This window comes from Crocodylus porosus, unplaced genomic scaffold (assembly GCF_001723895.1).
Source record: "Crocodylus porosus isolate Cpor-Errol unplaced genomic scaffold, CroPor_comp1, whole genome shotgun sequence".
Classification (NCBI taxonomy): Eukaryota; Metazoa; Chordata; order Crocodylia; family Crocodylidae; genus Crocodylus; species Crocodylus porosus.
The window spans coordinates 66,190-79,522 of NW_017728931.1; the positions used below are offsets into that span (position 1 = coordinate 66,190).

Below are 13,333 nucleotides of genomic sequence, written 5' to 3' on the forward strand. Positions count from 1 at the left end.
AACTACTTTTGATTTATGGACAAGCTGTAGTCCACAGTTCTGATCCAGCATATTAGAGAGCAAAGCCCCTTTTGTTGAGCGTGTCTCAAAATTCACGTGCTCTTCAAACTCTGAATTGGTCAGGATCCAATAAACCTTTCTTCATGTCAGACTGTTGACTGCTCCAATTATTATTTTTAAGGCATGTTGCAATTCCTCTGACAGGGTGTATATGGAAGTTGCTTTTTTGCCATTTAAAGTGCTTTATTGCCATAATAACAGAAGTGCATGGCTTTACAGGATGTTATAAATGAGTACAGTGCTTTACAGCACTTTAGCAACCTACAGTGCTTTAATAATATCCTTTACATTAATCACATTTCTGACCAGTGGAGAAGCTCCAGGAGGCTGTGGAACACCCCCAACCTCCAAGCCTGGAAAGAGCAGGGAGGCACAGAGGGTCCCCACCAAACACTGCACTGCTGTCATGTTTAAGAGCACTGTAACTTTCTAAAGTTGTAAAAAGTGCACTAAATTACAGCGCTGTAAAATGTGCACAGAGTACTTCTGTACCCACAGTCTTCTTTCTGCCGCTGGTCAGAAGCCTGTAGCTCATGTGTCCAAAAGGGCTGTGTGAAACGGCTGTTTCATTTCCGTTTTGGATTTGGCCACATGGGAGGGACAGTGATTTGTTTTGGTGTTTCAGATCGCCGTTCTGTTTCAGTTTGGCCAAATCTGTTTCAGAGTTTCGACACTGTTTCAGTGCTGATTCAGATCAGCCGGGGAGAGGCAGGCACAGCTGGGAGGCTGCAATTTCTCCAGTGGCTCCTCTGGCTGTGCCTGCCACTCCCTGGGTGGGAGGAGCTGTGGGAGAAGGCCCCGTGCTTGCCCTGCCCAGCCCCAGCCTCCTGGCACTTTAAAAAACAAAACAAAACAAAACAAAAAAGCCCTGCACTCACTGAATGTAGCAGCAGCAATCGGGGCCTTTGGGGGCTCATGGCAGAGCCCCCCCTTGCACAGTGTGGGACAATGTGGGGCAGCAAGGATGGTACCCCCGCTTGGCACCTTCGTGGCAGCTGTTGCATCACGCGGGTGCCGTGTGGCTCTGCAGGGTGCTGCACGCTGTCTGGGAGCAGATGTGTGTATTTGTGTTCAATAATTCATCCAAACTAGTAGATAGTTATTGTGTCCTAATGTGTAAAGCAATGGTGTAAAGATTTAATATGCCTGCATTCTTGTCCTAGCTCTATTATGATCTCACTGTCTGGCTTCAGGCAAATCAGTTAATCTTACTGTGCCATAGTGTAGTGGGGGCCAAACTTTCTGGGAGGCATGCTGCTAATTAGGCCCACATCCTCCCCCGAGTGCCACTCTGATTCCTTCCCCTGCGTGATCTGTTGCCCTGCTTTCTGTTCCCAGCCTTGTGCTCCCTGCCCAATCTGCTAGACTGCTTCTTCTGGGCCTGTCTATTACTGTCCTGCCTGTCCTCACTTCAGTCTGCCATATGCTACAAACAGAAGCTGCCTGTTCTACTTGTGGTACTTATACCACACGTTGACCATCCCTGCCATATTGAACCTTGCTGCACAAATACTTTCAAGCTTCCTGAGGGTGCTGTGTAATGACTTGGTGTAGCTAATGTTTGAGATAGGTGGGGATCATATAAATTAGAGGTAAACTTTTTGTTCTCCAGTATTTAGAAATCTCCCACCAGATCTGAACTTTGTACTTAAACTTTCTTAACCTGAAATGCCACTTTCTTGAAATTCAGATTTCCATATTTCATATACATCCCCAGAGCTGTTTAGGTCCCTGCCATTTATTCCTTGCCACACTGATAGTATGAAAAGGAACATTGTCAGGGCTCTTTGCACTTAGCAAGAGCAAGTGTCTTTGCATAAACTGAAACATTGATGGCTCAAATTGGAACTGCTAGTCTACCAGAAGTCAGGCAGAAGCACCTTCCTTTTTCAGTGAATTGCTGCAGCACAATGTCCTCTAGTAGACATGAGACTGGACATATGCCTGCTGTTGCATCAGGTCAGATGGCACTGGATGTAATTTATCTCTGTAGCATAAACAGAAAGCAGAGCAGAAACCATTTTTCTTTTATATGTTTTCTGTCCTGGGTAAGCCTGGGGATGTAGTTGCCATGCACACATACTCTCACCATGGAACAGGAGCCTGAGTGGAGAAGTCTTCTGTTAGTATGAATGCACACCAATGTTTATGGGTAAAGCTGACTGCGTTACAAAAGCCGGCGGACTAGTTCAGTCTTAGTGACACTTGCCAGCGACTGCTGCAGCTGAGCATTTAGTAGTGCATGTCCTCAGTCAGATTTAGTATACATTTTCCAGGGGTTACTAGAGGCCCTAGATGAGGTCAGGGCCTCACTCTTATCAGGGGCTGTATCACCCCATGGTAAGAATCTGTGTCCCTGTCCCAAAGAGTTTAGGATCATGGGAACCAAGTCCAAGGGTGAGGTAGAGATCAGAGACAGGTATATTACTTGGCCAAGATAACACAGCAGGGCAGGAGGACAGCCAAGCCCAGAGGTGGTGAATTCCAGTGAAATGCCTTCTCTTTGGGACTGTAATGCCTGTCTTGAAGCTTGGGCTCCTCCAAACTCTGGTCTCTGGTCACAGTGGATATGAGACCTGTAAACACTGATCCCTGGTCGAGGGGTGTATGAAGGGCTTTGGGGTGGTGACTTCAGGCATTAGACTTGCAGAGGGTTGAGATTCCCTCCGTGGCAAGGGAGAAGTGGGTGCCTGAGGGGCTGTTACTTCTCTTTGGGGGATGAAGCAGGAGCACATGAACTTTTGCGTGCCTCATTGATCATTAATATTTGCCTTCTAGTAGCTCCTAGAAGTCCCAGTGAGGGCACAATCATGCAGGGCTAGCATTGTGCTTTTAGGGAATGTTAGGGTGGAAACAGATATTGGCTTTCATTGTCTTTGTGCCACCATGAACATTTTAATGGTAGTGCAAAGGCCAAGCAAACAGATGTCCATGTTCCTTGTTGTGCTGCAAATGGTGGTACCAATTTGTGCTGCTGTTTAGCGGCAGGTGTCTGTTTAATTTATGGCATGAGAATGCTGGCAGCCCGAAGCTGCCCACGTTCTCCAGTCACCCTGGGCAGGTGCACACCTCCAGAATTCCCATGCAGGATCAGGCCCCTCAAGCCTTAGGCGTTCCTGTCCAGTTTTCCTGCTTATGGAGATGCGCTTCAGAGATCCTGGGGTGCATCTCTGCAAGTGGAGAAGGTTGGGAAGGCACTCCCAGGACTGTCGGGGCCCAATCCTGCATGGGAATTCCCAGTGTGCAGAGAACCAGGCCCCTCAAACCTCAGGAGAACACTTTGCCCATTGTGCAAAGGCATCAATAGGCAGGGCAATAGGTGATGAGTCTTTTGCCCAAAGAAGTGGATCAGCTGCACAGGGACACATCTTGGCACAGATGACCCAGTTCATTTGGTGATGTTTATCTCTAGTCTTAGAGACCACCCCTGTCCTAGAGGGCTCATCGCTTATGCTGGGAGAAAGGTGGTGTGTATTGTTACCTATCCGTACAGCAGGTGTAAGAAAACCTGGCCCAGCTGGACAATATAGATGCTTGGGGAGGCATCTGGGGCCGGGGTGGAGGAGAGTGGGGATACAGTGGTGCAGTCACTCCCACCCCTTTAATTCCTGGTCCACCCAAAGTTTCAAACCATCAGCCTGGCAGTGGCAGCAGCATTTCTATTCAGGCAGCAATGAGGGAGTCATGTGACTTCATGACTGTAACAGGGAACCAAAGGCTCCTGTTACTTCAAGGGTGAAGGAGCAGCAGAGAGAGCCTCAGACAGGGAAAGCTGTTTATCATGAGCTGCAAGGGAACAAGGCGTTTAATCCACAGCAGAGTGCCATGGGCACACTAGAGTTTAGAGCTCTGCTAAGAGCCTTGATTTGGAGTTTAGACCTGAGGAGGGGGATCCAAGCTGAGAGAGAAGGAAAGGCTAAAGCCTAGCTTCCACAGGACTGGACAAGGGCCAGGGGGCTCAGTGCTTAGGGAGGGCAGAGCCAAGGGCAGGGGGGTCCTGTGCACAAGAGGAACAAAGACGGGGCCAGGGGCCCAGGGTGAAGGACACTGGGGCCAAAGGCCCAGATGATGGAGCTGGCGCAGTCTCAGTGTCTGACGCAGGGCAGAGGCAGTCTTAGAGGGGTGAGATTGGGCCAGTAGCCTGGAGCCCAAGCAGGGCATGACCTGAGAGGGCAAGACTTGGTCTGGGATCCAGAAATCAAGCCCAGCACAATGGGCTTAAACTAAGGGAACCACTAAGAGAAAAGGGGCTGATGCCAAGAAGGTTGAGGCCCCACCAATGGGGTAAAGGCCTGAGGTGGCCTGGAATTGCATTGAGGCTGTGGCCACTGAAGTCATTAATTGGTAACTTTTGCAAGGCATGGGCATAGTGTAAGGTATGGTCAGAGCCATGTAATTAGCCCTTAGGGCTAACAGGTGCCCTGGGAGAACTAGCTGGCATCTAGAGGAACTGGGGCTTGCTTTAGGACCCATTAGGTAGTCTCCCTTCCAATCAAACAATTACATCAAAGGTGTGGTGGGTGAATGAGAAGGGGAGGACACCCTAGAGCTGGAGCAGGGTAATGGTCACGTGGCCATCAGGGGGCATTTCGGCCACCCCTGGAGCCCAAACCTGGTTACAGTGACTCATTATAATATAACCAATTTGTTTTAAACTCTTGATTCCATAGGTGCTAATAGCCCTTTCCCTTTTTTATTGGTTTTGATCTTCCACTAATCAAACTATACTTTCTTCTGCAATGCTGCTGCTTGTTAGCTGCTTCTGGCTGCTATTTCACAGCCCTGCAGATATTTTTAGCTCTTGCTAAGAACACTAACTCCAGTTAATATTAACTCAGGTGTGGAAATAACTGTCAGTGAAGTATTAGATGCACTTTCAAGATACTCAAGAAGTCTGGATTTTCTTTTATGACTCTGAAAGAGTTGTATATTTAATTGTAATTACTACAGGACTAAAGAAACAACATATTCTATTATTTGTGCCATTTATTATGTTTTTAATACATTAAATATGATATAGCAAATTTAATGTACATTCCAATAAATGTTTTGCTTCAATCTAAAACTGAATACAGCTCTGGGCCCATAGCATATTAGTAAAGCTTCTAATTTCTTTTTACTTCAAGAAAAAAATGTGCTGTGATATATGTAATGATGCCCCCACACCATCTGCACCCCTACTTCCCTTTTCAAAACCCTAGATTTGCCAATGTAGATACTAATAACCAAATTGTTGTACCAGCTGCTACTGATCAGTGGCTTCTGTGTTGCTACAGGCTATTATTTCACAGGTGACAGTGCATATCGAACCAAGGAAGGGTATTACCAGATAACAGGGCGGATGGATGATGTCATCAATGTCAGTGGTCACAGGCTTGGAACCGCCGAGATTGAAGATGCAATGGTAATTTTCAGTAATGCCTAGGGCCAGATCCTCATGTGGTGGAAAACATCACAGGTTCATGGCTTTCAAGGATCCCTGCTAACTTAACCCCTGCACACAGAACCTCCCCTCCTAGGGCCAGATCTTCAGTTGGGGTAATGTTGCTACTCCTGAACTCTTCATCTGCGCATACCTTAGGTGGAAAAGCAAGGGTGATTGGGCTAAAGAAAAGAACCATCTCATGATGCAATCATGGAAAGGCCTGTTGAAGAAGTTCTAGTGAAGAGATTTCTCTCAGTTCCTCTATGGGTTGTGTGGCGTTCACAAAGTGAATCTGTGAAAAGATAAATGCAGCTCCTTTGGCTGGATCAGCAAGATTTCATTTGGCATTTAGTTTCTCAAAGAACCAGCAATATTTCTATGCCCTTGTTATGTTAATTTTGAGATAGTGAGGGAATCAGAACACAGAATCAGACTTCCCCTCTCCTGCCAACATCTTGAACAGAGTTGGTATTTTCCTCTAAATGTTGTGACTCAGGCCCTTCTGCAATATCTGAGCATGTTTTTGGAGCACTTTGCAGCATTAAATCCGGAACAAAGTACACCAGCTGATAAGCTCTCCCACCATGTGGCTAAGGGGTTGTGGGAACCCACAGAACAGAACATGGAGTCTTATAAAGCATTTGCTTGCGATGCTTGACCTGAATATGTTTGCTCCACTATGTGCCTCACTTGCAAGCAGCTCTAAGATGTGAAATTGGATAAGTCAAAGTCATGTTTATATTTCAGGAGTGATTTGTAATCTCTCCTCTGCACTGGGGTGGCTAAGAGGTTTATTTGCAGATTTTGATTATAGCTCTTGGATGAAGGAATACAACACTTGCTATATATTTTCATGTTGGGTACCCTTCAGAGGAGCCTGGTACAATGAGGCTTTCTTCCATGTTTTAATCAACTTTAAACTAACATAACCCATTTTTCAGTTTGGGATTAGTACATGCTGTTTTGCTCAATCTGTATACACAATCTGCTCCATCAGTGTAGAAGTACTGTCAGTCTTAACAGTGAACTGTAGCAGAATAAACCACTATTGTGTACCTCAATAATGAAGACTGTCACTGAGGGAAGCAGCACCTCCCTTTCCCATTGGAAGATTGATGAGCCTAACTCTCCCTGGCTTTGCCCTGAACATTATGCATGGATGTGTGCTAATGCAGAGTGGCATCTTTGTCCTCAGTCTAGTGTCAACAGTTACCCAAGGTGTAGAGTAGATCTGGACTCTGCTGGAGATTCAGCTGTTCTGGGTCAGCAATCACTGGGACTGCAGCAGGACATATCCAGTGTCAGCAAGGAGGCTGTTTACAAGCTTGGAATCTGCATTTACACTGATTCTCTCTGTGAAAGCTACACAAATTAGTGCAGCCTGCCATGTGGCCTGCACTTGGGGTCTGTGACAGGGCACCCTCACCAGGTTCTGGCTGCACTCATTCCAAGGATAGAGAGGACCTTTCTCGTTTCCAGATTTATTCTTGTTTGCAGAAGGCCATGTCAAAAATACTACAAGCTTGTTTAAAAAGGAGGGCCTCTCCAGCCACACCCAGGCAACTTCATACTGTTTTCAGTGAGCACATCTACAAGTTCATTAATGTGCTGTAATTATGGCACATTAAGTTTAGTACCTATACTAATTTAATGTACCATAATTGGCACTACTGCACATTTGCACTGGTGCACACTTTTTCATGATGCTAATGCACAGTAGATTAATTCTACTGTGCATTAGCTCATTAGCACAGGCTTTATCCACTGCGTTAATGTGCAGTAGAATTAGTCTACTGTGTTCAAAGTGTCTCGTGAAGATGCACCCAGCTGGGCACATGGAGCTCCTGCTCATTGCAGCAGGAATGGAAGCTGGCCTCCAGGCACTGTGCTGTCAAAGCACGGACACAGGCCATGTTTATACTGCTGTAGAAATAAACCCGGCCTACGCACTCCCATTCCCACTCCATGTGCCAGCTCTAGAAAGGAAGCCAGAAGATGGCTTGGTCACACCCCTCGCACTGCTCATACAGTCTAGGTTCCTGGCCTACTGCAGCCTGGGGCACCTCTGGGGAATGCAAGTTCCTCATTTATGGGGTTGATGCAAATTGGGGGCAGATGAGTGGCATATTTCCTCAGCAGTGAAACTGAGCACTCTGCTCTCATGGTGCAGACATGCCTAGAATGGCAAAAGAGTTCCTTAGGGACTCTGTACTTGTTTAGCAGTGCTGCATTTCCCAGAACAGTTGGGATGGGCCCCTGGGTGGTACAAGGTCTGAAAGAGGGGCAGTTTGTTATATCTTGCCCCATTTCTTTTTTTTAAAAGGATGAACACCCTGCTGTGCCTGAAACAGCTGTGATTGGTTACCCTCATGAGATCAAAGGAGAAGGTATGTCTCTAAGAGCAAGTCCTGAATTGAAGTGTCAGCTGGAACTCTTTTTTTTGGAGCTTCCTGCCCTATGTAGCACACTGAGCACTGGGGTAGATTGGCCAGTTCAGCACACCAGCAGATACTATTGTGGCCTGAACTCTCTCCCCTCCTGCTTCTCAATCCCTTTCAAGGGTCTAGTCTTGATACTCGAGGCCTTTGATGGTATAGGACCCTGCTAATTAAAGGCCAGATTTCTTGCTGCATCTCAGCGTGGTATCTAGCTTGACATCAGCTGCCAAAGTTTGACATCCTCAGGGAGAGACTTGCAAAGGCCAAGGGGGTGAGGGGTGAGTAAGTCCCCATGGGGAGCTGTTGGACAGATTCCATTCCACCTGCTAGGTGTGTAAAGTAGACTTGGGTGCCTGAGTGCGTTTCCATCCTCATTAAAAATCTTAATGAAAGAGATGGGTGGGTCTTTCTCCTCACTCCTTTTTTTGTTTCTCTGTCCTAAGAGCCACATGGCACAAAAGATGCATTAATAGATTTTCAGGAACAGGGTAGAATAGAATTGCCTGTGGGCACCTGAGTTCACTTCCCTCTGCTGTCCGGGCATGATGCAGCTGTCCCTTTCCAGTTTTCTCTTCCCCCACTAATGGCCAATCTAGCCTTAATCCCACTGGAACTGAGTCACTAACATGCAGCACATGTTTCCTGTTCGCTTTCCTTCCAGGTGCCTTTGCTTTCGTAGTGTTGAAAGATGACACAGTTCAGACAGAACATGTTAAACAAGAACTCAAAGCAATAGTTGCTTCCAAGATAGCAAAATATGCAGTGCCTGATCATGTGCTGGTAAGTGCTAGGAAGTGTAATTGTAAAAAATATCATGTGTAACTGTGCTCAGCAGGACTAATCCTTTTTCAGTAATGCCCCCTGTGTCCAGGTTCTCTTGAACCTTGACAGTCCCCGAGAAAAGTCCATTGCTGGTCATGTTGGTGTCTTTCCCTAGGCACAACAGTTTTCTTACCCACAGGCCTTCCTTCAGGATTCATTTCAGATATGCACAGTCAAGTGGTAAGAAGCTATGAGGCCTCAGTTTCTGTGTTCTGTGCCAGCTGGTAGGTGTGCCTCTGGATGCCATACACATCCAACCATCCAGTCTTTGGGCTCATTGCTCAGGCGTTCTTTATGACCATGGTAGTTATGGTTAACCCTTTCTTTTCTACAGGAGAAGCAGCATAGCGCAATGGGTATGGCTTGGGTGTCAAAGACCTGAGTCCTGCTTCTGACTGCTGCTGAGATACAGTATTGTGTGATGCTCTGACTAGGGAGGCCCACCTTCTCGTGCACAGCCTGTGCAGAGTTATGCTGAGACCAGACTTTTTAAATGTTGGTGATTGCAGATGAGGGCTTTAGCTTTGTTGCTTAGCATCTGAAGTGACCTGATTTTTTAAAATCAACTACCAGTGTGCCAAAACTGAAGGGAAGGTAATAAGCCCAATAGAATCTAGTAAACATGACTTGTATTCCTTCATCCTGAACACTAATTGTTAGCCAGTGTTAGAAAGCTCTTGGGAGCCTCCTTAGGGCTGTGCCAGTGGGAGTGTCTCAGAGCAAGCGTTGCTCAGATCTTTCTATCTAGTTCCTACTGGGATGTGTGTTTCTTTCTCTTCACCAGGTGGTGAAACGCCTTCCTAAAACCCGCTCAGGCAAAATCATGAGAAGGTTGCTGAAGAAAATCATCGCTGATGAAGGCAGCAACCTGGGAGACATCACCACGCTGGAAGATCCAAGTGTCATCACAGAAATATTGGATGCCTATCAAAAATACAAAAGTGAACAGCGGACTTCATAATATGGAGTTCTGGAGTCTCTTTCCAATGGAAATTCAAAGGAACATCAAGAATCGTCCATACAACATGGTTCTTCTGTGGCTCGTCACCAAACTGCTCTCATTCAAAGGAGAACAAGATGCTGCTGCTTCTTGCAATGTGTGGTATGACCTATCATAGACACAGCTGCCCTCTCTGTTTTTCTTGGAAACTATGGAATACCAAGAGTGAAACGTAACCTGTTAGGAGTGTCCAGGATACCTGCCTTAATCAATTTGCCATAAGAAAGTGTCTTTGCACTATTTTAGGGAGGATATGGAGCAGCATTTTGGGATTTCCACTAGCTACATTAAAACAACCCATTGGTAATGTAGCCTTGACTCTTGAGGTGGGGTTAACTTTTTGAACCTTGAACCAATACTGCTTCCCAGACACAGTAGCAGAGAAACACTTGTTCAGTTTTTCATGTTGACTTGGGCCTCCAAGTTCAAGTAGTTGTATTTAATAACACCAGTTTTGCCTTTTCAGCAATGCCATATACTATAGTACATATTCCGTGTACATCATCTGTGAAATGGGAAGAAACAGGTTAATGGATTAGACAGGCTGATTGTTATTACAAATTTCCTTTGGCACCCTATTATGCTTTTAGGCATGGCTACACGTGATTCAAAACAGCCAGTTTGGGAGCCAGGGATTCCCACGCTTTTCTTCAAGGTGGTATTTGCTTCTATCCCTGTGTCATCACTGATAAACCTGAACCCTTCCAGATACTGTGGATAGTAACACTCACTACTAGCTTACCCTGAACCCTATGGCACTTCACATATCAGCGATGTGGCTCTGGCAGAGGTAGGAATTGAAACTCGATATTGTGGGTGTTAGCCCCAAGGCCATTCCATCTTTCCCCCATCACCCCAGACCTCCTCAGTGAGCTGTTCACTTAAGTAGATTGCATACCAAGGCAGGAATTCAGTCCTGCATAGTTAGATGTGACCTTTAGAAACTCAGAGACACCAGGCTGGATTTTTTGAGAGACAGTAGGTTTGTCTACACGTTCATTAATGTGCTGTAATTATGGTGTATTAGGTTTAGTACTTGTGATAACAGGTACTAACTTAATGTGCCATGATTGGCGCTATTGTGCATTAGCACAATGAATACTTTTTCTGTAACACTTAATGCCCATCTACTGTTCATTAGTGCATTAGCACGGTTTTTTGCCAGCTGCACTAATGTACAGTAGAATTAGTCTAATGGGCATTAAGCTTCTTGTGTAGATGAACCCACTGAGGATCTGCCTGGCAGCTGTTCACCCTTGGAAAACAGGACAGGCAGGCTGCAGCTGGAAGGTTTGCCAGTGGAACAAACTCCCTGTGACCTTGGGCTAGTCTCTTCAGTACTGAGAATCCTCATCCCCTGAAGGAGAATCCTGCTTCACCAGTACAGCAGGACCTAATTTTGAAAGTACTTGAGAGGGCTCAAATACAACAGTCAGGGGACCAGGGTATCATGCTGTTCCTGTACCATTGTTGGTTTCTAGTGCTATGGAAATGCTAGCTTGCCTTTCTGTTCCACTCTCGTGGGAAAGGTTAACTGCAGAGCTGAAGGTAGAGCTCTGACATGGGTTCCATAGACTGCAAGAGGAAGGCACATACTGTTAAACAACTTGAGGAGTGTAGTCTTGGTACAATGGGAACCAAAAGCCAAGGGAATGGGGACAAGCTGGAAGAAAATACTGTCTTTTATAGCCATGCAAATACATCTGAGTTGGTATAGCTGTTTCATTTGCATAGTGCCTTACATTAGGCATTTAGGAGGGCTCACCTGTAACTGCAATGGTTAATTAAAAAAAACCAAATATTTCCCTCATTCCTTCTGCCTGTGAAGGGGTTAAAATACACTCTGTGGGTCTGATCATCTTCATTTTTTTGAGGGAGTTTTGCTGGTCCAAGGACTTGATATGAGCATAAGCCTGCTTAGTGCTTCGTGAACAGCTTCTACATCAAATATTTAAGTCAACCTCCTTAGGCTCAAGGCACCCTTCAGAAAATACCAGCTCTTAGTTTTCACTCTCTTTTTTTTACTACAAATAAATACTAGAGAAATTATTCTGTTGCAAAGAACTCAGAAAGCCCACAGCAGGGCAGAATGGTTTTGACATTATGGATTCCTATTTGAAATCTTTGGGTTTACCTTGTGAATCATGTTTGCACACCTAACAGTGCTCACATTGCATGTCCTATTATGCCATCCTTGAAAGGATCTCAAGGCAGCCCGGGGTTCTGCAGCACCTGGTTGAGAATCATTAGTTTAAGTGATGCCATTGTTGCTGTGGGCTATTTGGAGCTGTTGAGCTACGTTTTGGAACTCTAGCACAGACCTCACTTAGGCTAAACCAGGACTGACTTTACAAAGGGCAACATGATTAGTCAGTGCTCAATCCCTGAAACCAACCACAGCCTGAGTTGCAGACCAAACAGCACGTTTTGTCTGCAAACCTATGGAGAGGATAGCTGTGAGCTGCTAGGCCGCAAGGGGTTACAATGCCAGGTCGCTGATCGTGGAAGCAAAGCTCCAGCAGTTTATGGTGGAATCTGCCTTCTCAGACCATAGTTTGCCTGTTTCACATAACTCATGGTTTGTACATGAGAGTGAACTTTGTACCTTTGCATATCAGAAAAGCAGACAAATTGATTGTTACTAGTGGCTACAATTCTAATGCAGTACAATTAGTAAGATCAATCCTGTCTGGAGCAGTTCTTCAGAGTATTCCCACTCTGAAGCAGGACAAGCTGAGTATGACACTCCTTTCATCCCTGATAGATTCCCCCCAGATCCCTGGGGATCCCCAGAGACAAGAGGCCAGAAGTGCAGAAGTGCTCCCCTTTAACAGTTTGAAATCAGAAGGCTAGGACTGCTCCCAGAAATGCCCTTTCCATATTGTGTGAATATACAACAGGCAAAATACTATTTTGGTTCTGATCTCCTAGCAGATACATTGCCAGCATAAACTGCAGCCCCAAATAAGGCAGAGTTTTACACTTAATATACATGAAATACTATGCAACTCCTCATAGCCTTGGTGCCACAGGGATACTGGTTTTCCCAGATTTAAAAAAATCCCCAATTTTCATATTAAAAAAGTAACTGCAAATCCACATTTGTCCATGACTAAAATGAAACACCGCCTCTATATATAGTGGTATATTAACAGTGTTTCATTTTAATCATGGAAAAATGTGGATTTGGGGTTATGTTTTTTAATCTGAAAATTGGGGATTTTTTTAAATCTGAGAAAACCAGGATCCCTTCTAATTAAAATATGCTCTGACTTGCAACACTGGCAGGGATGAAGCATAATAACCCCGATCTTTCAGCATGCTCTAGCCTTGCCTTGGTTCTGAAAGCTGTTCTGTATAGGTCACTGGTCACACTCGCACAACCCCACTGAGGTCAGTGGGGTTCCAGGATGGTTTGTCCACCTGGCTTAGGTTCCAGGCTCAGGGCCCTCAAGTATACTTATTTCCTTCCCTAGAATATTAGATTATACAAAGCTTCCAAAGTCCTTAGGCATTTCTGTGCTTGGGATTGATCCCAGAAGGGAATAGTTGGGGACAAGCAATACATTAGAAAATGGGAGAACAGCA

The 13,333-nt window shown here is 45.5% G+C and overlaps 1 protein-coding gene across 1 annotated transcript in view; it reads left to right on the top strand.

Annotated features, from left to right (window-relative positions):
* The window catches only part of ACSS1 (acyl-CoA synthetase short-chain family member 1), a 55,423-nt gene extending 43,976 nt beyond the window's left edge, over nucleotides 1-11,447 (top strand). The window contains exons 10-13 of the mRNA XM_019544028.1: nucleotides 5,337-5,464; nucleotides 7,809-7,872; nucleotides 8,585-8,703; nucleotides 9,530-11,447. Coding sequence (XP_019399573.1) covers nucleotides 5,337-5,464; nucleotides 7,809-7,872; nucleotides 8,585-8,703; nucleotides 9,530-9,706 — 488 coding nt within the window. The 3' untranslated portion in view covers nucleotides 9,707-11,447. The remainder of the gene's footprint in view (nucleotides 1-5,336; nucleotides 5,465-7,808; nucleotides 7,873-8,584; nucleotides 8,704-9,529) is intronic.
* Nucleotides 11,448-13,333: the final 1,886 nt, after the last annotated feature.